General features: G+C 38.3%; 1 protein-coding gene across 5 annotated transcripts; it reads left to right on the forward strand.

Moving 5' to 3' along the window:
• The first annotated feature begins 7,746 nt into the window (after positions 1–7,746).
• Positions 7,747–9,893, forward strand: LOC149404447 (metal tolerance protein 1-like). Of its 5 annotated transcripts, none has more exons than XM_089604094.1 (2): positions 7,747–8,095; positions 8,526–9,893. In XM_089604094.1, exon 2 carries the CDS (start codon positions 8,535–8,537, stop codon positions 9,714–9,716), a length of 1,182 nt encoding a protein of 393 aa, XP_089460220.1. In that variant the 5' UTR covers positions 7,747–8,095; positions 8,526–8,534; the 3' UTR covers positions 9,717–9,893. The 5 variants fall into 5 exon arrangements, with proteins under 5 accessions (XP_089460220.1, XP_089460223.1, XP_089460213.1 ...); XM_089604097.1 differs by having other exon boundaries at positions 7,747–8,032; positions 8,533–9,893; XM_089604087.1 differs by having other exon boundaries at positions 7,750–8,032.
• The last annotated feature ends 15,669 nt before the right edge of the window (positions 9,894–25,562 follow it).

Raw genomic sequence — 25,562 nt, forward strand, 5'->3', positions numbered from 1 at the left:
TTGAAAACGACATTTTATTTTCCATTTTCCACATTTTTTCCGTTCGATTTTCTGTCGGCTTGTCGATTTTTCGTAAATCAGAAAGCTCGAAACGGCGTCGAAAACGGCAGTTTGAACCTTGTATAAAAGTGATAAAATTGAAAGATAATCAAATTATAAGTATTTAGGAATTTGTATAAACAATGAAGATAGTGAAGTTATAATTGCTGGTGGAACCATTATTGTTTTGCTAAAGATATCAAAATTTAAAATCTTGATAAATACAAATAAAGCCTTACGACTCTAGCCAACTAATTAATCTACAACAATTTCATGTTACTAAGTTTTAACTTTTTATTATTATTAATGTGTAATTATATTTATGTAAGTCCAGATCCACTGTTTTATCATACTGTGAGATGTTGTAAAGAGATTAAAAACACCTGTAAACAAAACACATCAAGAAATAAAAGACACCACGAATGATGACCCAGTTCGGCCTCAACTGCCTACTCTGGGGGGATGTGAATCCCGGTGAAAAGAGTAACTTCACTAAACGAAAGTATGAGTACAAACCGGAATACAATGGATGATAACCTTCCACTATTCCTACCTCCAATACTAACTTAGCTTATTACTAATCTAGGCTCCCCTAGATTTGAGCTTCCTTCACTTTTCACTTTCGCAATCACTCGGTGTGTCAAATAATCTCACTTAACACATACAAGCAGGAGGTCTAATTTTCTTGCCGGAGACCACCCTCCTCAAAACCAAAGACTCAAAACCCTCTTCTTCAAAGGTATTTTTCGGCGTGAGAGTCAGTAACCCTACCAAGGGTTTTTACAATCTCTTTTATGTGAAATAGACCAAGAGAATGTCCTCTGATGAAAAATAATACCAGATGGCACGCATCCATTGATAATAGTAAAAAGCTGTCAGCGACGCCTCAACAAGAACTGACACAGCTTGAACAGAAATATGTTCTTCGAGATGCTTGAAACAACATGAGTGACAAAACATAAGCCTGAACCAAACAACCAACTTCATTGTAACAACAATTTATTTATAATAATTGTACATTAATATCTAATATTGTTTTTATATTCTGGGCCAGTGGGGATCTGTGCCACTGGTCTCCACCATATGACTCACCTCCTTACAATATATAAAGTCGTGTATTTTAAGGTTTATTTAGTTTTTAATGCTAAATTAAGAGTACAACATGAAATTTTAAAAAATCAAAAGTAAATACGTAATTTTATTTAAACCTAAGATATATATATATATATATATATATATATATATTTATATACACATATGTATATGTCATTTTTTAAAAGATATATTTAATTTCACGACATAAAATTTCGTTCTTATCTCTTACTCGAGCTTGATTGAAGTTGTTTGAACTTGATATAAATTAAACTTTAATTTTATAACATAGAACTTTATCTCTATCTTTAAGTCCAAAATAAGTAAACAAGACTTAATTAAGTAAACCCGAGATATGTGTACACATATATAATTTTTTATGATTAAAACTTAAATTTAGTTTGAAGACATACAAATTTATCTCAATTTTTAACTCCAACTTGATTGGACTTACGTGAGCTAATTCAAAATTGAATGTATAAAACATAGATAAAATAAAATAAAAAAATGTACTAACAAATGTACTAGCAAAATGTAGTACTGCTGCTAACAAATGCCAATTGCACGAGTTGAGTCGTTGTATGCAATATTTGAGCCGTTATTAGTATAAGTTATTTACGATGAGAATAGTAAGGATTAATTAAAAGAAAAATTATACAAATATATGTAACGTCACATCTATGTCTATATAAAACAAGAAAATAACTACAAAATAAATTTTTTCTTGAGATTCTTTTATCAACAAGGCAAAAAAAAAAAAAAAAGAGAGAGAGTTGAAAATAAAAACTAGTATATTTGAACTATAGTGTTATGCTTACGTGTATTCAACTGAAAAAGAAAATAAAAGTAAACGAGTAGGTTGGGTTGTTATCAATCATTTTGTTTATTATGATGATGATTGTTATTATTATTATATGTCATAAATGGCTGGAGTTTTGGGGTCATGTACGCACATTGCTAATAGCTTATGTATATGAAGTTATGAACATATCTTCATAACTAATATATATTAAAATAAAACTTTCTCTATTAAAAAAACGAGAATTTGTTGAATTAGTCACTTTTTGATTTTTTTTTAAAATTCTAATCCAAATTTTATTTGAGAAATAAAATCTGTAATATAAAAATAGGTCATTGAGATTATAAACTCTATTGATGGAGAGATATTGATGCTTGCGGAAGGTAAGATGAGTCGGTAACTTCGGTTATTTATTCGGCGCACGAATATCCAACCAAGGTTCTTCCAAGTCGTGTTGATTCGTCGGACGAATATCAAAACCCAGACAACAAAATTCGCTTCAAAGAAAGAAATGAAAATTGGTTTTTATTTTTTTATTTTTATTTTATTTTATAATATTACTTCAAAAACTGTCATTTCAATACACTCAACTCTAATTATGGAGTCTTACAACAAAATAAATGGGAATATAAAACATCACAACATTAACAGCAATATTAAATCTTGCGCAGTGGTTACTAAAATCATCATAACTTTTTCGAGGGAACCCCAAAGGCGACGAAACCTTCACCATTAGAAACTAGACTTTAATAGCTTAAAGTGGATATGTGATGCTGGCGGAAGGTAAGATGAGTCGGTAACTTCGGTTGTTGATTCGGCGCACAAATACCCAACCAAGGTTCTTCCGAGTCGTGTTGATTCGTCGGACGAATACCAAAACCCGGGCAACAAAATTCGGTTCAAATGAAAGAAACGAAAATTGGTTTTTATTTTATTTTTTATAATATTAATTCAAAAATTTTCATTTCAATACACTCAACTCTATTTATAGAGTCTTTCATCAAAATAAAGGGGAATACAAAACATCACAACATTAACAGCAATATTAAATCCTGCGCAGTAGTTACTAAAATCATCATAACTCTTTCGAGGGAACTCCAAAGACCACGAAACCTTCACCATTAGAAACTAGACTTTAATAGATTTAAGTGAATATGCTATAAACCCAGATCCATTAAAGTTTGCCCATTCAACTTCTCGTTTAAAGTTGACTTATTGTTTATTTCCAAAATTACATATTATTATGTCCTGCATCATTCTTCCCGGGTTTGACAGAATTCGTCCTCGAATTTGACGCATTCTTAGGTGGTGCGAGTGAAGAATGACAATCTTGATGAACTCCAAAATAATCAATTCAACCTCGAATAAATAAGACACGTCAACGAAAATTGTATCACCTCCATCGGATTGATTGATCATTGGAGAAAGAGATATCTTCGTGTCTTCCTCGTCTTTGTAAAGGAATAGCTCTTCGAAGATTGGATCATCAAATATTGGCTCGTTGATGTTATATTTGTGGAAGATTGATTCGTCGTTGAATTCCTGGTCATGGAATTCCTCGTCGTATATTGGATCACCCAATGGCTAAAAAAATGTTCTTAATCTTCACCGTCGTCATTGAACACGTATGACATAGGGTAGTCTTCAACGAATCCAACAAAAAGTTGCATGATTCACGGTCGTCTTCGGCTCTGATACCAAACTGATGCAGGCGGAAGGTAAGATGAATCAGTAACTTCGGTTGTTGATTCAACGCATGAATACCCAACCAAGGTTCTTCCAAGTCGTGTTGATTCGTCGGACGAATACCAAAACCCGGGCAACAAAATTCGGTTAAAAGAAAGAAACGAAAATTGTTTTTTATTTTATTTTATAATATTACTTCAAAAACTTCCATTTCAATACACTCAACTCTATTTATAGAGTCTTACATCAAAATAAAGGGGAATACAAAACATCACAACATTAACAGCAATATTAAATCCTGCGCAGTGGTTACTAAAATCATCATAACGCTTTTGAGAGAACTCCAAAGGCCACAAAACCTTCACCATTAGAAACTAGACTTTAATAGCTTTAAGTGGATATGCTATAAGCCCGAATCCATTAACGTTTGCCCATTCAACTTCTCGTTTAAAGTTGGCTGATTGTTTATTTACAAAATTAAATATTATTATGTCCGGCATCAGATATTCTCCAACTAACTGAGTTAATTATCTAAGGAAAGAACTTAAGTTGTTAAAAATATGATTTGTCAACTTGGCCAACTCATAATCGACAACAATTTTACTCCTGAAAATAGACATAAAACTGGATACATAAGACAAATACTCAAACTAGATACATAGACAACCCAAATCTTGAAACTTCGTCTTTACATCTGACTCCACAAAGTGGATAGACAACTTCATATCAAAACTCCACAAACGGAGACAGAGATAATTAGTCTCAGCTTTTTTGGGTGTGAAATTTGCTTGAAAGGTTCTTGTTATGAAAATCTCGCACACACAAGTACACATGGTCACAATAGTAATAAATCGCAAGTGCGAGTCGAATTCACGGAGACTAAACTAATTTAACGACACAGATTTCACTAGCACAAAGAAAACTTAAGAAAATGGAGAATGGTTGTCGCAAAACTTTTTTATTAGACAAGTTGGTAAGTAAACGAAACAAAAACAGACGGATTTTACGGATAGAGAGAAGTAAGGACTATGGCTTCGCGAGTTCACTCTATGGTTCGAATTCATGAAAATTACGCACGATCATTACCATTCACACTTTTCTAATCACACTCACGTTAATCCTATTACCAAATCTCTCTCGAGCTTCTAGCAACCTAAACCTATGTCAAAATTTTATCTCTCGATCTCAACTCCTAAAAAGCACAACAAACATTAAACACAAGAGCATACACACGATTCTATAGCCTAGCTGTATCTAGCCTAGGAATGTATTATAGTAATTCAAATAAGGCACACTAACAACATAATCTTTCTCAAGCATTAACTCGAAACTAAAGTTCATGCATAAGGTAGCTAATCTTATGCAAGCATTAAGCACAAATTTGAATTAAACAAAGAAATTAGAATGATAATAATTTTTCAATATTATACTAAGGTATCCATCACCGTTTCATAAACTCGCTAACGCCCTTAAGGGGTTTAGTACATGGTGACGAGAAGAACAGAAATAAGAAAAGAAGAAGAAATAATCAAAAGCAAATAAACGAACGACATAATTTTCATTAGTAAAAATTGGGGTTCAAGATATTATAGGAAGAAGAATAAATTGTGAATCGACGATGGAAGGAATTGATGAAGACGGCTCTCTAATCTTTATCTCTCCAAAGCTATCAAAATCAAAGTAAAAAAGAAAAAGCAAAAACTAAAATAATCTAAGGTGATATTTCTCTATTTATAACTTGTTGGGCTATTTTCGGAGTCATTTGAACCAAAGATTAGATCAATGGTCAAAAACAGCTTTAAAACGTTAATTTTTTTTTTCAGGCTGGCGAAGGCTCACGGCACGCTGAGGATCGCGCGTAAGACTCTGGAACTTTTGCATCTCCGATTTCATCCAAGATGAGGTGCGCAGGATGAGGTGCGCGACGCGAAGTTCAATTCGCTGTTGCTTCGTGGACTACGCGTACGACTCTGGGACTCGCTACACAATCCACGTGCCGCACAAATGGTAGTGTGCGGCGCGCGTGAAGCCATGATTTCGTAACTCTGCGCCTTGAGCTCCGTTTTGACCCGTTTCGACTCCCAACTGCGTCATTATGAAAATGTAAAATAAAATAACATAAAAATAAACAACATAAGAAGGATCAAGAAGGTTACACCAAGGGATACAATGACACCCATAAAAATAAACAACAATTCCCACTAGTAAATTGAAAAAAAAAGTAATAAAGACACAGTCATAAGACAAGAAACATTATTTGTAAAGAAAAGAAAATTACCTCTCTTGACAAATTTATAGAAGATTTAAAAGCGTAGAAACCGGTTGCCGAAAGATGATGGTTTAAAAATTGAAAAAGTAAATTCTCATTTTGGAAAAATAATAACATCTAGAATAGGGATTGCAACGGGTACGGGTAAAGCCGGGTACACCTATTCCGTTACCCGTACCCGCTATAATTTTTTACCCGTTACCCGGACCCATTTACCCGGATTTTGAGACGGGCCGGGTAACGGGGATACCCGCCGGGTAAGAGCATCCGCAATGGATCTCTATTTTAGAGATAGAGATAGAGTTTGCTCCACAATGCATATTCAATTGCATCTCTATTCTCCAAATATGGAGCTGATTTCAACAGTGTATCTCCAAATATAGAGATGCACTATTCCATCTCTATATTTACCCCAAACTTTTAAAAATTATATTATTTGCCCAAAATTTAATTTATAACTACAATTTAGTACTTATATGTATTATGTATATATTTGTAAATTAGGGTATTCTAAAAATTATTAATTAAAAAACAACTCATACTTGAAAAAAGAAAATAAAATTACTACAATATAAGTCACAATATTTTACATAGACGATTAAAAAAACATCAAGACATTTAAAAATTACATAATTGAAAAACTTAAGTCACAATACTACATACAAAAAAAAAATATAGTGGGAGAGGATGTATGTATGTACAAAATTAATAATATTTATGTATTTGGACTAATATGAACAAAATTAATGGTGTTGCTCAAATTTATAATTTATAAAAAAATAATGGGTTAAAACTCAATTATAAAAAAATATAGTGGGAGAGGATATAGTTAGAATATTCTTTAAAGCAGATGTAAAATAGAGATGGAGTGCAGATAAAATATACTGTTCACTGATGTAAATATGTAAAATAGAGATGAAAAATAGAGATGGATTGTGGATGGTCTAAGCGGGTTAAAAATATTAGACCCGTTACCCGTTTACCCGGTTTAAAAAAAGGGTAGCGGGTCGGGTAGACCCACTTACCCGTTTATAAAATAAAAATCCATCAACAATATAAAGTTTAAAAATAATGAAATTTATGTGAAAAATATCAAAGTGCTACTACAATATAAAAAACATTAAAATTCAAAATAAATAAATAAAAGAATACAAAAGAAGTGTTCATTGCAAATTGATCATCTTCATTGTAAATGTGGTCATCTTCATTGCAACATATAAAAATTTATTATCTTTTTAAATATTTAAAAGTTAACGGGTCGGGTTCCGGGTAACTGGGTACGGGATGACTATTCCGTTACGCGTACCCGGACCCGTTAAAACCGTAACGGGTATTACCCGTTTACCCAAAAAGAACGGGTATTACCCGATCCGAATAAATCGGGTAACGGGTCAAATTACCATCCCTAATCTAGAAGACAATAACTTCCAATTTGGAAAACAACAATAACTTCCATTTCAGATGACAAAAAATTACCATTTTAGAACATATAATAATTGTGAAATAGAAATTATGGATTACCATATTAGTTAATTAAACTAAATTAAATTAATTAAAAAATATTAATTAATAAAATTTACTTCAGTCAAGACTTAAGTGAATTAAATTAACTGTTTTAATTAATTTAATTACTTCGGCATGATAAATTATTTTTTTAATAAAATAAAACTTTGACTATTTATTAAAAATCGGGTGAGTTAATGACTTAAATGTCATTAAAAAAAAATGTTATTGGTTGATGTCCTACTCGCCCCTTAAAATAATTCATAATTATCAATAAAGAGCAACATTACAAATTGGCCTAGAGATTCTCGTGGGTATAAACTATAAAGTATAAACCCTAGTATAATAAGACGAGACCTGACAATCTCCACTTTTCAATAGTGACAGTATATTAGACCTTTATTTAAAAAATATAAATTGTTTTAAATCTCAGACTTCGCGTCTCAAACTTTACTTTGTTTTTTTTTGTTTATTCATTAGTTTCTGTCGATAATCTGATATCGTGGAGCTAGCTTCTGTCGCTAGAAAAATCCCAGGACCACCACTATCTCCTCCAAAGAAATTTATTCCCTAAAGCTTCTTCGCTTTTATTACCTTGAATCTTTGCCGGTTCAAGCCAAATCTTCGGATTCCACATTCCAAAGGTCTCTCTCTCATTCGACTTTGCCGTTCTTTTATTATTGACATTGTATTTTATATTAAAAAAGGTCTCTCTCTCTCTCTCCCTCTCTCAATTTTTTTTAAGCCTTTGCCCAATCCTTATGAGATTCAAAGAAGTCGTTGGCATGTCGTTCATAATTAATTAGTTTTTTAGCCTTTTTCTTCTGTGGTTGTTATGGCTCTTTGCGTGAAAGGTCGCTGAATCTCGTGATTTTTGTTTTTCGTTTTTCATCTTCGCAAAAAAAAAAAAAAAAAAAAAGCCTGCTGTCACTTTGTTCATTTGCTGCTTCCAGAATTCTCCAATCTTTATCTTAATTTTTTTTTTTTTTTTTTTTTTTTACATGATGATTTGTATGTTCTTTTCCGTATGAAGTATTTTTTTCTTCTTCTCAAATAATTACTTATTGGCTAATCCGATCATTGGTGTCGCTGTAGAGTCTCTGCTTTATTTATAACGGTGCACACTGTTTGGTTAAGGTTTTAGAGATGGGAGGTCATAACTCGGAGCAGAGCCACATAATCGAAGTCCAGTCGTCGAGCCGGGGAGTGGAGAGTCGGTCGATGAAGATATGCGGGGAAGCCCCGTGCGGATTCTCGGACGCGAAGACGAGCTCGAAGGACGCCCAGGAGCGGTCGAAGTCGACACGCAAGCTTTTGATCGCGGTGGTGCTGTGCGTGGTGTTCATGAGCGTCGAGGTCGTGGGAGGAATCAAGGCCAACAGCCTGGCGATCCTCACCGACGCTGCCCACTTGCTCTCCGACGTGGCCGCCTTCGCGATCTCCCTCTTCTCCATCTGGGCCTCGGGCTGGGAGGCCACTCCGCGCCAGTCCTACGGCTTCTTCCGCATCGAAATCCTCGGAGCCCTCCTCTCCATCCAGATGATCTGGCTCCTCGCCGGGATCCTCGTCTACGAGGCCATCGTTCGCCTCCTCACCGAAACCGGCGAGGTCAAGGGCTTTCTCATGTTCCTCGTCTCCGCTTTCGGCCTCGTCGTCAACATCGCCATGGCCATCCTCTTGGGCCACGACCACGGCCACAGCCACGGCCACGGCCACGACCACGGTCATACCCACGACGATCACCATGGAATCACTGTCACCAGACACGTCCATAACCACGACCACGACCACGACAACGACCACGACCACGACCACGACCACGGCCATGACCACGACCACGAACATGAAGTTCCGCTCCTGACGAACAAGGACGAGGCGAAGAAGAAGGAGTGGAACATCAACATCCAAGGGGCGTACCTGCACGTGCTCGGGGACTCGATACAGAGCGTGGGGGTGATGGTCGGAGGGGCCGCGATCTGGTACAGGCCCGAGTGGAAGATCATCGATCTGATATGCACGCTCGTGTTCTCGGTCGTGGTTCTTGGGACGACCGTGAGGATGATCCGGAACATTCTGGAGGTTCTCATGGAGAGCACGCCGAGGGAGATCGACGCCACCAAGCTCGAGAAAGGGATGTGCGAGATGGATGAGGTGGTTGCGGTTCACGAGCTTCACATATGGGCAATCACGGTCGGGAAAGTCCTCCTCGCCTGCCATGTCATTGTCAAGCCCGACGCTGATGCCGACTTGGTGCTCAACAAGGTCGTAGACTACATAAGGAGAGAATATAACATCACTCATGTCACCATTCAGATTGAACGCCAGTAGTGATGTTTTTCCTTCATAATTTTATTTTTGTTTTTTTGGTTTTCATATTTGCTTTGATGATGTTCAACAAATGAGAATCAAGTGGTTGTCTTTGGAATGAAAGTCATAGGTATTGAAGTCCTGTTTAGACATTTATTAAGCCCCTTGATTCAATGAAGACGTAACCTTTGTGGGTGAGATTAGTTTGGAGCTTGCTAGTTGTCTCTGGATGATCACGACATTGGTATAATTAAAAGAAGTTTTTGTTTATGCAGTTTGTCATTCGCAGTAGTAAAAGCCCTGATTATGACCGTTCTTGTGTTTAGTGGAAGACTGCTTTACATGAACTCCAGCGGCAAAGTCGTAATTCTCCTCTCGATTGTATCTACACAATTTAATCACGAGCAATAAGCAACTTTTAAGAAATCATGTCGAGTCTCTAACCTTAACTTTATATTCATACCCGGATAAGAACGTGACTTGTCCACTAAAGCAGCCAAAGCAAAGTCAGTCCTTTTATTGCTTAGTGGAAAGAGATATTATTAAGGTTAAAAAAAAATGATCATTCATCATTTATCCACGGATAGAGTTTTATCCGAACAAATGGATGATGAGTATAATACATATATATTATCGATGGTTTTCGGAAATTAAAAAATTCTTCGTGGCTTACGAAAAATCCCACGTCGAATCTCAAATTCGGAGGTCCAACGGACCGAGCTACGAAAAAAGCGCATCGAGTCCACTTCAAACGGGCCCAATTGCGAGGGAGAGAGAGACAATTCATTTTTCCTCAAGATTACTCGCTCTCAGAGTTCTGAAATGCTGCCAGAGACTTTCTGAGCACAATTTCCTCTGATCGAGCGCTAATCTAACGCATAAAATTTTCTACTGAAAATCCCCTTCGCGTCCAATGCACAATGTGTCCGGGATTTTCTACTGAAAATCCCCTACGCGTCCAACACACAATGTGTCCGGAATTTTCTCCTGAAAATCCCCTACACGTCTAACGCATAAAGCTGCGCCTGTAATTCTCCACTGAGAATCTCTTACGTCTCCAAAGAGAGAAAACACACATTCTCTCTCGGGTCACTCGATCCTAGAGTCCCGATACATCGCCAAGGACTCCGTCGCGCTCCGTCTCTTATGTCGAGCACACCCTCCAGGCTCCGCGCCTCACAACCACGTATACACATGCCTTGAACTACGTTCTGACTTGATCCCGCAACGCAGGTACGTAGGCAGCTCACAAGAAGCACAATCACACCCACCATCCACCCCTTTCTCTCCTCAAAGAACGCCTCTGACTGAAGGAACCTCAATTCGAGACTTTCGAGTTCACACCCTTGGCTCGGGTGCGGCCACTTGGTCCAACATTGGGTCGAACACCCCGAAGCTTTAAATCGTTGTTCATTTTCGTACGACAACATTTTGGCGCTAGAAGGATGAGACTTCCCGACTTAAACGGCATGAAATCCCTTCCAATCACCTTTTCTTCTTCTTCTAAAAAAATTCAATTTTCTCAGGAACATTGAAAATTGTAATCAATGTTAACAACGGAATGGTAATCAAGAACTGTCCCCTCGTTGCACAGACGACTTGAGGAATCACCTCAATGCCCGTTGGAGAAGCTCGGGAAGCCAGCTTCCTCCTGAAAATGGGGTTGCACAGACGATGGCCGGACTCGACCAAAATAATGTCACACCACCTCGTACGACACCCTTCGACCAGACCTCTAACGAAATAGGGCAAGACGGCTCACTGCAACACATGCATACGTGGCCACCATGCTCCACGACTTCAGAAACGAGGTCCGCAACCTCGTAGTTGTGCAAAATATGACCAAAGAGGTATGAGGAATGATAGAACTTACAGCTTCTCCATTAACGGCAGACATCCTCAATGAGGAGTTTCCGGCCGACTTTGTATGCCGGATCTCCTGCACTACGAAGGAAAAACAGACCCCCTTCACCATATCCAACAATATCAAATATGGACGGTCATGCAGAGGAATTTGTCGGCAAACTTGTGCCAGACATTCAGCCTCACCCTAGGCAGACCCGCCTTCAAATGGTTCGAAAACCTGAGGTCCGGATCGATTAACTCGTTCAAGGAGCTGCAGAGATCTTTTCTCACAGGCTTCAGCCTTCAGCGGCTTTCGCGAGAGAATGCTTGGGAACGCTCACTTGCGATCCCTTAAGCAAAGAAAAGGTGAATCCATACGTGCATACCTTGTTAGATTCATAGAAGAGTCTAACAAAGTAGACCACTTCGAGGACGGAGACGCCATCACGGCTATCCTCGAAGGGTTGCAAATGGGGAACTTCTTCCTTAGCTCACTTGTCAAACGAGAGCCATGAACAATGGCCGAACTCTCGACCTGCGCAGAAAAGTATATGTCCGTGGATGACTTCATTCAAAGCCGAAATCATACGACGACCGTCGTAGGGAAGAGGAAGACTCTAATAGCCGCGACTTAAGGAGAAAGAGAGCAAAGACCGATGACAGCTCTCGCGCACCAGCGGGCTAACTTCGAGACAACTTCCGCAACTACGCGGACTATACGTCGCTAAACACGTAGCCGGAAAGGATTCTCGCCTGAAGGCGCGAGAAATTTCACAATCCGACTCCGACGAAAGCCGGCGCGCATCGCGATATGACTAAGTAATGCGCATTCCATAAGGACCACAGTCACTTGACATCCGAAATGCAAACAGCTAAGGAGACAAATTGAAGACCTCATCTAAGCAGATGAGCTGAAAGAGTTTGTGCTTGAGATGCTCGTCGACGCCAATGCCTCCGTAAGCCAATAGGCCACAACGGTTTGCCAAAAAAACAACGGCCACCAAGCGCCACTCATCATCGTCACCTAGACATCTAAAGGGTTTTATTTAATTTAATGCTTTCAATAAATTCATGCTTCGGGACGAGACATTGTGATCCCGCACGAAAGTTAGGTGAAATCCGTACGAACTAATAAATATCAAATTTTCCATTTTATAGATAAAGGTAGAAACGATCCCGCGTTAGCTTGTATGCCCCGCGCTACTCTATCCGCGATGATGCTTCTTGTCATAAACAACTAAGCGATTGCGCTTCTTGGCCCAAACGCCTAAGCAAACCCGCGCGTTAGCTTGTACGTGTATCCGCGATGAGGCTTCTTGTCATAAACGACTAAGTGATTGCGCTTCTTGGCCCAAACGCCTAAGCGAGCCTACGTGTTAGCTTGTACTCCCCGCGATGCTCTATCCGTGATGATGCTTCTTGTCACAAACGGCTAAGTGATTGCGCTTCTTTGCCCAAAAACCTAAGCGAACGCACGCTACTCTATCCGCGATGACGCTTACGGTCATAGACGACTAAGCGATTGCGCTTTTTGGCCCAAACGCCTTAGCGATCCCGCGTTAACTTGTACGTCCCGCGCTACTCTATCCGCAATGATGCTTCTTGTCGCAAACAACTAGGCGATTGCGCTTCTTGGCCCAAAACGCCTAAGTGATCCCATGAGTTAGCTTGTACGCCTTGCGTTACTCTATCCCGCGATGACGCTTCTTATCACAAACGATTATGCGATATCGCACTTGTCCTAAGCGACTAAGCGATTGCGCTTCTTAGACCGAACGGCTAAAGCGATCCCACGCACTAGCTTGTATGCTCTACGCTACTCTAACCAAAGACGCTCTACGTGGTCCAAAAAAGACGTCCAGCGACGACACGTAATGCGACATGCTCAGGAAAAGACAAAGACTCAAGAAAGCAAACTTCCCTCAAACAGTTGGGAAGATTCAAAAAGTCCGCCGCTCGAAGTGCTCCAAGAAGCAGACTTGGGGGGTTAATGTTGTCGGTGATTTTCAGAAATTATTAAATTCCTCGTGACTTACGAAGAATCTTATGTCGAATCCCAAATTCGGAGGCCCGACGGGCCGAGCCACAAAAAAGCCCATCGAGGCCCCACTTCAAACGGGCCCAAGGGCGAGCCTGCGCTCGACATGCGCACGGGCGGCCTGCTCCCACGCCCTGCGCTCGCATCTGCGCGGACGGCCTGTTCCCGCGCCCCGCGCTCGCAGGAAGCGCGCTCTCAGCGCGCCGCACCATCCATCCGGCGCGACGCGCAGAAGACATGGCGTGCCATGCCATCCATCCAGCGCCGCGCGCTCGCGCAGTGCTCCTGCTTGCTGCGTGCGCGCCCCAAAACCGCCTTGTGCGCTCGAAACCCACTGCTCGCTCTCGGAGGTGCGTCCTGATGCCCTCCTAGGCCTCCCCATTCACTATAAATACCCCCTCTCAGTGAGGGGGAGATGGACATTCATTCTTCCTCTAGATTACTCATTCTCAGAGTTCTAAAATGCTACCAGTGATTTTTGGAGTACAATTCCCTCTGATCGAGTGTATCCAAAGAGAGAAAACACACATTCTCTCTCTGGTCACTTGATCTTAGAGTCCCAAAACATCGCCGAGTACTCCTCTGAACTCCTCTCCTCTGTCGAGCACACCCTCCAGGCTCCGCGCCTCACAACCACGTATACACATGCCTTGAACTATATTCTGACTTGATCCCGCAACACGGCTACGTAGAAAACTCACAAGAAGCACAATCACACCCCCCATTCACCCCCTTCTCTCCTCAAAGAACGCCTCCGATTGGAGGAACCTCAACTCGAGACTTTTGTGTTCACACCCTTGGCTCGGGTGCGGCCGCTTGGTCTGGCCTTGGGTCGAACCGTCTGAAACTTTAAATCGTTGTTCATTTTCGTGCAATAACAATGTATACTTATTAAAAATCATATGAATATTAGTAAGGTATGATTTTTCAGTTCCTTACTCACAACCCTATTCATACCTTACCCACTTAAAATTATTACTATATTTATGAATTCTAAGCAAATTTTAGTGTCAAATTTATTAATTTACATATTTTTTTAGTTTTATTTATTTATTTATTTTGTATTTAAATATATTTTTAGATTTGTTTATTTTCTTTAATAAATCATAATGAATGGCTAAAACAATATATCCATGGGTTACCCTGTACCTTATAGGGTTTTACTCATACTCAGATGCATTAAAAATAAATGGGTATAAGTAGGATATGATTTTTAAAAAAATTCATGGGTATGATCTGGTTTTGAAGAACCCTACCTGTCCCTATCCAATGTCATCTCTAATCACTTTATATAATTGATTTTTTCTCAATTTATCACGGTATAATATTTCTTAATTTATTATTTTAGTTTTAGTATTAGAAAAATAATATCTTTCTCAGTAAACTTCTTTATATGGTAATGTGGACCTTGTTTAAAGCAAGGATGACTTTCCCCAAAAAACCGATCGGAAACCGCCTTACCGAAGAAGACCGATACCGGTTCGTTAGTTACCATTTTCTTTCCAATTTACCGGCACTTTCCGGTGGTTTTCGGTACTTTCCGGTGGTTTCCGACGGTTTTCGGTTCTTTTTGGGGGTTTTTGTTCATCGCAGCTCTTTTTTGTCAACTTTCCTTGGTTTTCGGTAGGTAAGTTTCGGCGGTTTCCTCAAATTTTGGGTTTTTTTTTTTATTTTTCTGTTAATTTTTTTTACTTTAATCCACGATTTCAAGGGTTTGAGCAATGAATATGAGTTTATTGGTTGTTTTGTATGATTTTCTATGTATATTTAGGTTTAATCCAAATTAAAATGTTGGTTTTTAATCCGAATACAAGTTTTTTTTTATGTTCTAGATGATGATTTGACAATGAATATTATATTCATGAGTGGATGTTCTTGAGATGAAATATGATCCTTATAATGTTTAATGATTATGAATGATGTTCTTGAGTTTAATATGATGATTTAATGATGAATATGATGATTTGCGATGATGAATTGATAACATATATTCGTTTTATGAACTATGAAGTTTGAAATATGAAAAGTATGTTTATTTTTGCAAAATACTTGTCTGAATACCTTTGGTTTCCAACATTTTTTGTCGGTTTCTTCTACGGTAAGCGGTATCCTGCCGGTACCGATTTTTTTTTTTTTTTTTTTTTTTTTTTTGTCTGAATACCCCCTGGTTTCCCCTCCAGTAAGCGGTTTCTCCCCAAAATTGAAGTCCCGGTACGATAACGGTAACAGTAAGACGAACTTTGGTTTAAAGTGAAAAATTACAAATGAAAATATTAAATATTTGAATATATACATATTATTTTTGAGGATCCATTAGGTATTTAACCATATTTACAATTTCATATTGTTATATAGTCAACATTTTGTAAATTTTATGTAATATCCATGTCCACTTATTTATACGCGTAAATTGACGTATAAATCCCACCATTTTATTTCAATGAAAGGACAAACTAAGAATACTACACATAAATGACTATTTACCAAAGATTTACGAAACGTTGACTATATAACAATTTCAAACATTTTAATCGGCTAATTACCTTTTTTTTTTGTATTTTTAATGATATTATTTTTTTTACTTGTCGAAATACTTGTCGCCGCTAACCATCATCTTTGTAAATTTTGACAAGTGAAATTGATATCGATATTTAAATGGGTTCATTAGGAAAATAGCCAACTTAAACATTTGACATTGCTAAATAGGCAACGTTTGGTAAATTTTAGGTAAATAGTCATTTTCATGTATTTACAGACGTAAATATTAGATATATAGCATCTTCCATATATTAGATCACGTCATTATTTATGGCTATTTACTTAAGATTTACCAAACGTTGACTATTTAGCAATATCAAACGTTTATATTAGCTATTTTTCTAATTTTTTGTATTTAAATTAACTATTAAATATCCGTCGGTTGTTGATATTTAGTAAAATTGTCTTATCATGTAATTCTTAACAATAAATACTCTTTTATTTTTTTGCTAGGAACAACATTTAAATACTCGATGCAAAGTTTTACCTATCACATTGAGGAACATGGGCTTGAATAGTTAAACACCGTCTGCTGATCTCTTCCAGACAATCGGATCAAATTCCTCATTTTTTCAATCTATTAAACTCGCGAGGATAAAGGCTACTCTTTCCCTGTATTTTTTTTTACTATTCATAACTCAAGTAGGGAGTGATGCTACGTCCCTCCAAATATCTTGTAACTAGAAATGAAGTTCCAAACACGCACATGGAGCAGTGGAGTAGTGTATGGAATTTATAAAAAGAACAACTGATGATCATACAAGTGACTACTAATTAAGAGAATCTCGAAAGGAAGGTGCCAACAAATTTCTTTGGCTGTTGTGAAGTAAAAACCACAGCAATAATAATTGTGTACACACTATTGTGGGTACCTGGAGCCTACTAATATATTGGGCATGAGAAATTTCATTAATTAGGCTTAATAATCCATTAAATATCAAGATTAGACCCTAATGTTTAAAAATATATAAAAATGGACTTTTGGACCCAAAACAGACAAATATACCCTTAAACACTCGACATCTCTCTCTCTCCTCTATCTCACTCGAAATTCTCACTCTTTCTCTAAAAAAAAATTCTCTGCGATTCAATACGACCTTGTACGAGTCGGTACGATTCAATACGACCTTGTACAACGTGATACAATCTGGTACGATGGCGTACGATGGAAAAGGTTTGAACTCCGGCGGCGGTGAAGGTCAGAAATCTCAAGCTCTCAAAACAACGAAAAAGGTAAGTTTTTCATGTAATTTATTGTTAAACTTCATTGAAAATAGTTAGAATAGGGTTTAGGACTTAGTTATTATCTGATTTGAGTTGATTTGAGCTGTTTTGTGTCGGATTTAGAATATTAGGGTTTGAAATTAGGGCCAGTGTACGATGAGGTTGATACATCGTACGATGTCGTACGATGCTGTACGATGCCGTACGATGAAATTCATAGAGCTGTACGATGCGATACGATATGATACGATGGTTTACGATGGGTTTATTTTTTTTAAAAAAAAAATTGACGTACGATACCATACGATGTCGTACGATGCGATACGATGTCGTACGATGTCATACGATGCTGTACGATAATTTTAATTTTTTTTTTTACGATGCCATACGATGCTGTACGATAGTTTTAAAAATTGAATTTTTTTGTTTTACGATGCTATACGAGTCTACGATGCCATACGATGAATTATGATTCTGACCTAATTTTGTCGTTTTTTAGGACAATTTGAACTACATATACAACGTCCCATTCCCGGGGCGTATCACCTACGGTGGGACGGGGATCTTGAAGCTGGTACGGAGGAGATTCGATGAGCTCGGGATAAAAGATCGAATCCTCGAGATTCTGTTCGAGCAATTTTTTTCGGAGAGCGAGCTTGGTTTCTCACCGGTACTCGTACATACTCTCCTTCAAAAGAAGATCGAGATGACGGTACGGGGGGATACCTTTTGGTATCGGAGGCAAACGAGTAAGATTTGGATGCCTCGAGTACGCACTCGTCTCGGGGATGAGCTATGCAGACGGTCCGACCAAAGCCGAACAAGACGAGCGAAAGAGCGACAGATTGATCACGGACCACTTGAACGGCGTCGTCGGATGCAAGTTGAGTGCGTTAATCAACGCGTTCAACATATGTCAGAGCCATGACGATGCGTTCAAGCTCGGGCTGCTCGTATTTGTCTATGGGTATCTTCTGGGGCAGCCGGCCAACAAAGCCATCGAGGAAAGGTGGCAGAAATTTTTATACATCGTTGAAGACCTCCCTTTCTTCTTCAAGATGCCTCGGGGAAATTTGAGTTGGGCGGAGACGTATTCCAGCCTCTCGGTGAACCTAAGGCATTATCACGAGACGCTGCAGAAGAAGTTGAAGGACAAGCCAGACGTGGCACAGAAAGAGGCCAAGTACACATTGACGGGTAATCTTCGTACCCTTCATTACTGGGTGTACGAGGCTATCCCAGAGATCGGGATGAGGTCCGGGTCGAACCAGGGGATTCGTGTTCCTAGGATGCACTCGTGGTCTAGTAATGTGGTCATCATGGGCAAAGACATCGAGGCCGTCCTGAATAAAAAAATGGTAACTTTTTATTATTTAACGTTTATTAATGTATTTTACATTATTTTGGAATATTAATAATTGTTTTTGGTTTTGTAGGTGGGTGTTCTTCAAATGCTGAGACCTAGGGCAGCTGAGAAAGAATTTTTCACTCTCCTCGAGACACAGCCGAGCAAATGTCAGTATCCCATAGACGTCGGGGGAGAAGACGCGACAGAGCCGCGAGATATCGAAGAAGAAATAGATCGAGTCGCGACTGTTGCAGAAGATGTCATCGTTGGAGACTCCGACGACGAACACGTGTCAGACACTCCAGGTGTTCGACTTGGTAGTCCGACCACTCCCGCGATGGGATCGAGGCCCACACCGACCACTCCCGCAATGGGATCGAGGCCCACACCGACCCCTCCCTCCGACATTCCCGAGCCCTTTGTCCTAACACGGGAAATGTGGGAAGAAATGCGAGCTTCCCTAGAACAACTGCGAGCATCCCAAGAACAAATGCTGCAGTCACACGGGATAGTCTTACATGCTCTTAGCACGAGCGGCCGTAGAATTGAGCGCATCAGGGAAAACCAGGTTAGATTTAAATCAAGTTATATTTAAGTTTAAATTTCATTTTAGAGTTAAGTTTAAATATAATTTAACGTTTTAAAGTTAAGTTTAAATTTCATTTTAACGTTTTAAAGTTAAGTTTAAATTTCATTTTAGTTTACTTTAATTTAACGTTTTAAAGTTAAGCTTAAATTTAATTTAACGTTTTAGAGTTAAGTTTAAATATCATTTTAGTTTAACTTTAATTTAACGGTTTAGAGTTACCCTTAAATTTAATTTAACGTTTTAGAGTTAAGTTTAAATGTTATTTAACGTTTTAGAGTTAAGTTTAAATATCATTTTAGTTTAACTTTAATTTAACGTTTTATAGTTAAGTTTAAATTTAATTTAACGTTTTAGAGTTAAGTTTAAATTTAATTTAACGTTTTAGAGTTAAGTTTAAATTTAATTTAATTTTTTAGAGTTAAGTTTAAATTTAATTTAACGTTTTAGAGTTAAGTTTAAATATCATTTTAGTTTAACTTTAATTTAACGTTTTAGAGTTGCCCTTAAATTTAATTTAACGTTTTAGAGTTAAGTTTAAATTTTATTTAATTTTTAGTTTTTGTGACAAGTTTAAATTTCGTGACATATTTTGTTACTTTGACTTGCAGCTTGATATGTGGAAGAGGTTGAACATTTTGTTCGAGGAAGAAACGGGCTTGCCTGGGGGTGAGATTCCCACGACTCAAGCTGATGGTCGTCGTAAACGCCGCCGGACCCCTCCTCCTCCTCCGGCGGCTGGTCAAAAGCTGGCGTCTTCATCGCACGAGCCGTCTTCTTCGCATCGCGAGTCATCGAAGAAGTCAAACAAGCCGTCTTCTACGCATCGCGAGTCGTCGAAGCGATCGGAGATCAGGCCGGTGACTTCGCCCAGGTTGTCGACGTCTTCGTCGAGTCCTCGTAGAGAAGACGTCATTCCGGATAAGCAACGCCCGATCACAACTCCGCTTAAAAGGAAAAGCCTCCAGATCGGCAAGTGCGACAGAAGTCGTCGCGTTGGGCCGATTTCACTGATCCGACTAGGCCCAAGTATTCAGAAAAGCCGATCCCCAAGTTCAACCTGTTGAAGGACGCGAAGCTAAAAGAGTTTGATAATTTCGTTAAGTGGTTGCGAACAAAAAAGTTGGACGACAAGTTCATGGAGTCTACTCGCCTGAAGACGTGCGACGGAGACACGACTTTCTTCGACACGATATTGACAGAAACCAGATGGCTACATGATTCGGTACGTTATTAATTATATAATTTAACTTTCCCTATCAATTTAAAATAACGCTATATGTTTGTTATGTCTCAGATACTGATGCTATAATTCACATGATTCGGGCTCGCCAAGGAGCTCTCGACGGATATCGACAAGACGACTGAATCATGGATTGTCGGTGGGTCCAGCACGTGTACGGCCGATTCACCATGGAAGAAGCGAACATCAAGAAGGCCATCGAGCTGGGGGCAGAGCCCGAACCCGTGGACTGGGACATGAGGGCAACTATTACCCCGATGACTAGGTATAGGGACACCGATATTTTGCCTTAGGATGGTGCTCACGAGATCCTGTTCGTCGTGAACTTGAAGAACCTTCATTGGTTCACATTTCGGATCGACATCCAGGCCTGGACCATTACCGTCCTCGATTGTCAAAAGGATCTCATGCAGTCGTCGAATAATCAAAAAGACTTCACGGAGATGATGGAGGTACGTAAAATGTTATGTTATTCACAATTATTACCTTTATTTGTGGTTAATTAAATTATAAGGGTTACTTAACATTGTTAAAATGTTTATTATTCAGACTTGGACTCGAGCATTTGCTAGGATTATGGCCATAGGTGGTTTCTTCAAGAACCATCCCAACTCTCACCGGGAGAGTGAGCAAGGTAATATTAAGTTCACTAACCTGACGTGGCTCGTCGATCAAAATGTCCCACAATGTGCATACAGGTAAACATGTTTACATTTTTTGTTACAAGTTTTTTACAAGTTAGTTTTTTTTACACGTTATTTTTAAAAAGTTTTTTTGACAAGTTTATTGAACTTTTTTTGACAAGTTTTAAACAAGTTTGTTTTTATTGACAAGTTATTTTAAAAGTTGTTTTTTTTACAAGTTATGATATTCAACTTTTTTTGAAAAGTTATTTTACAAGTTTGTTTCTTTTTTTGACAAGATTTTTTACAATTTCTTTTAAAAAAGTTTTTTTGACTAGTTAATTGAACTTTTTTTTTTGACAAGTTTTAAACAATTGTGTTTTTATTGACAAGATATTTTAGAAGTTTTTTTTTTTTTTTTTACAAGTTATGATATTCAACTTTTTTTGAAAAGTTATTTTACAAGTTTGTTTATTTTTTTGACAAGATTTTTTACAATTTCTTTTAAAAAAGTTTTTTTGACTAGTTAATTGAACTTTTTTTGACAAGTTTTAAACAATTATGTTTTTATTGACAAGTTATTTTAGAAGTTTGTTATTTTTTTTACAAGTTATGTTATTCAACTTTTTGTTAAAAGTTATTTTACAAGTTTGTTTATTTTTTGACAAGATTTTTTACAAGTTTTTTTAAAAAAGTTTTTTTTGACAAATTTGTTTTTATTTTACAAATTTTTTTAGACATGTTTTTTGAGAAGTTTGACAAATTCTTTTACTTATTTTTGTATTGTAGCGGTGATTGCGGGATGTTCGCAGTGAAGTATATCGAGCACATAGTACTGAACGAATCATTTGACACTTTTCAAAGTGTCAATATGAGAACGTTCAGGAAGAAATGGTGCGTGGAGTTATTCTATAACCACCTTATCCCGTGATCTTGTATTTTCGGATGTTTTTTTTAAATCTTTTTGTTTTGTATGTATGTAATAGTACCTTATAAACATATTATCGAGATGGTTTTTTTACTATTGACTTTGACCCGCCATATTTAATGAAAGCCCTTCACACACCAAAGACTAGATCATTCCCTATACAAAGTCTCGATCAATATTTAATGAAAGCCCTTCACACACCAAATCAAAAGCCATCACAAATTTCACACACAAAAAAAATAGGGTTTAGAACTCGAGAAGATTTGTGGACGAAACGAGTCATGAGATGGATGACACTCCATTAAACAAAATAAAAAGGTCACTCAAATAAACGTTAAAGTTTTAAACTTAAAAAATAACACCAGGTCTAAAGTTTTAATAGCTCCAAGTGCATGTTTTTCTGTTATGTCCACTACCACCACATTTCCCGCATTTTCGCTGGATAACAATCTTTTCGCCTTGAGATGGGTATCGATTAATCCTTCTTCTTCCTTGTTTACTTTTCTTCGGTCGACCGGCTTGCTTCTTTTCAACGGGTTCCGAAACTTTCATGTTTTTTTATCTCATCCGGGACATCTCATTGATCTTCATTGCCAACCGGATATATGGTTTCCTTGTACATCTCAATCCACGTCTCCTTCAAATAAAAGTCACTGCATAACGAGTACACGTCCACGCTTCGATGTTGGGCTGCTGCGATAGAATGCTCGCAGGGGATATTCAATTGTTGTGGTAGTCCGCAAGTGCATGTCTTCTCCATAAGGTCTACATCGAAATCACCTCTTGCGTCTTTGACATGACATTCATATAGACCAAGCCCGTACGCATTGACGAACTGTGCCTTATTATTTAGCTGTGTGAGATCATTTTGCCACGTTGTTGTCAATTTTGTGTTCAACTTGTTCGCTATCTCTTCTCGTTCAAAAAACCAAGTTTGGAGTGTGAATCGAATAAACTCGAGCAACGTCGTAATGGGAAACGTCCTAGCATTCCTTGTTTTGTTGTTGAAGCTTTCTGCGTTGTTGCTCGTCATTAGGTCGTACCTATATAAAACATACTTGATTTATATAATCAACGACATTAAAAATTCAGTACAAAAGAAGTTCTAGACTTTTACCGTTTTCTAGGAAAGAAAGCTCTGGCCCACCGATCGACACCAACTTCTTCGAGATACTTTGCCATCTCGATATCCTTACGTCTCAACTTTCTAAAATTAGCTTCGAATGCTCTTTTACTGAAGGCGTAAGCCGCATCGTAAAGTTCAAAGCGACAATGGTCTGTCTTGAACTTGTGTTGGACATTCAGTTGTAAATGATGGTAACATGCTCCGTGAGGGATACCAGGAAACACAACCTCGACACCATGTATGATGCTAACGTGGCGATCGGATATGAACGTCAAATTAGGTACGTCTTCACCGATAGCTTCTCGCAATCTTCTCAAAAACCAAATCCAAGAAGCATGACACTCGCTATCTACAACTCCAAATGCAAGTGGATATAATTACGAATTCGCATCCATTGCAATTGCGCAAAGTAACTGTCCGCCGTATTTTATCTTCAGAAATGCACCGTCCAATGCTATGACCGGCCGACATGCTTTGAAGCCTCTACGACACGCCCCAATGGAAAAGAAAGCATACTTGAATTTGTCACCATCTTGCACAAAGTCTGTTAACGTCCCAGGATTCTTTTGCTTCAACATGTACAGCCAAGACGGTAACTTCTGGTACGATTGTTCCGGTGTACCCCGCACGTACCCAATAGCTTTCTCCCTGGATCTCCAAGCTTTCAAATACGATATGTTCACACCCAATCTTGTCTTCACTTCTTCCCTGACGTTATGCGCCGAATACTCCGCCATATAGTTAATTGAGTACTTGTCTTTAACTACGTGACTGATGACCCATGGTGCCGCTCCTCGATGGCCCTCTGTTCGAACAACACGCGCACATGAGTGTTTACCCTCGTACGACGTAATCTCCCACATCTCAGACCACTACACGACACCCCTCAACCTCCATGTGCATCTCTCGTCTTTGCATAGAACATACCATCTCTTTTTCGAAGAAGATTTCACTCTAAATTCGAAATTATGTTTCAACGCGTACAGGTGGATATGTTTCTTCAGTTCATGCTTGTTTTCAAACTGCTGCCCAATATATATTTCTTCTGAGCTACCTATTAGTTTCAAAGGTTAGTTAAACAATAGGTGGTTTCAGATTATACTTGAATCTCATTTGAATCCACTTAAATTACCTGTAGAAGAATGACTTGGATAATGACTCGGTTCTTCCTTCACAACATTATCGGAGGTGAACTCGGGTACTTTCCATGAATAAAGAACGATAGGTGATCCGATCATCGCAGTCTCACGTTGACATTGACCCGATGGTTCACAATGACTCGTTGGTACTGTAAACGTTTCCACAAACTCTTCATATTCTTTTGCATTGGCGAATTCTTCAAATTCTTCACCTCTACCATTGTTATCTCCATCATATCCGTCACTATTCTCTTCATCACCTTCGCCACCTTCGTTTTCATCACCTTCGCGACCTTTGTATTCATCACATTCGCCACCTTCGTATTCATCACCTTCGTCACTATTGTATCTATCATATTCGTCACTGTTGTCATTACAATCTCTATCACGACTGTATACTTCGTCACCGTTTTTGGCACCCTTGTACTCATTAAACAAGTCCTCGTCACAGCCACCGTCTTTGTTTTCAATTATAAGATCATTTTGTTGATCCTCGATAACAAGTGTATTCCGTCTCTTCTTCGGTTCATTGCGAGACACCCTTCCAACTTCCACATCTTTCCCTTTATATACTCCTCGATACGCAATAGGTGCAATGATCTGTTTCGGTACCAAACTTACACAAAGTGGAAATCTATTACGATATTTGTGCTTCATAAAATGCGAAACATCACCATTGTCCTTCAATACGGCAGGACCCAGCGGAATTGTATCGACTGTGTATGGGACATCGAGTTTTAAGTTGAACGCGAATTTGTCTAACTCGAACTTCTCGTATAAAAAATCTACTAACTCCGTGTACGTTATCTCTTTCGGAACTACGAATGCACGCGTATCTGCATTGGTGAAAACCCATTGGTGTCCTTCCTTCTCCCAAGTGCCGTTAACCATGACAATAACTGCAAAAAAAGGTCAAACTATGCAAAATTAGCTTATCCATCGTACAGCATCGTACATATTTGTATCGTACAGCATCGTACATAGAGTAATTTTTTTTTTTCTAAATTTCATCGTACAAAAAAGTTAAATATCATCCTACCATATATACCATCGTACAAAAAAGTTAAAACTCAGATTTTGGACTATGTTTTCAGATCTGATCGATTTTTATTGCTACATTCTATCACATACAATCATAAACTTTGTAAAAATGATTAAGTTAGTAATCTTACCCATGATTCTTTTGAAACCCGCTTAAGTAGAGAGGATTTGAGTGGATTTGAGTGTGA

Source organism: Urtica dioica, chromosome 2 (assembly GCF_054948205.1).
Source record: "Urtica dioica subsp. dioica isolate 48M chromosome 2, U.dioica_male_clone48M_v1_H2, whole genome shotgun sequence".
NCBI lineage: Eukaryota > Viridiplantae > Streptophyta > Magnoliopsida > Rosales > Urticaceae > Urtica > Urtica dioica.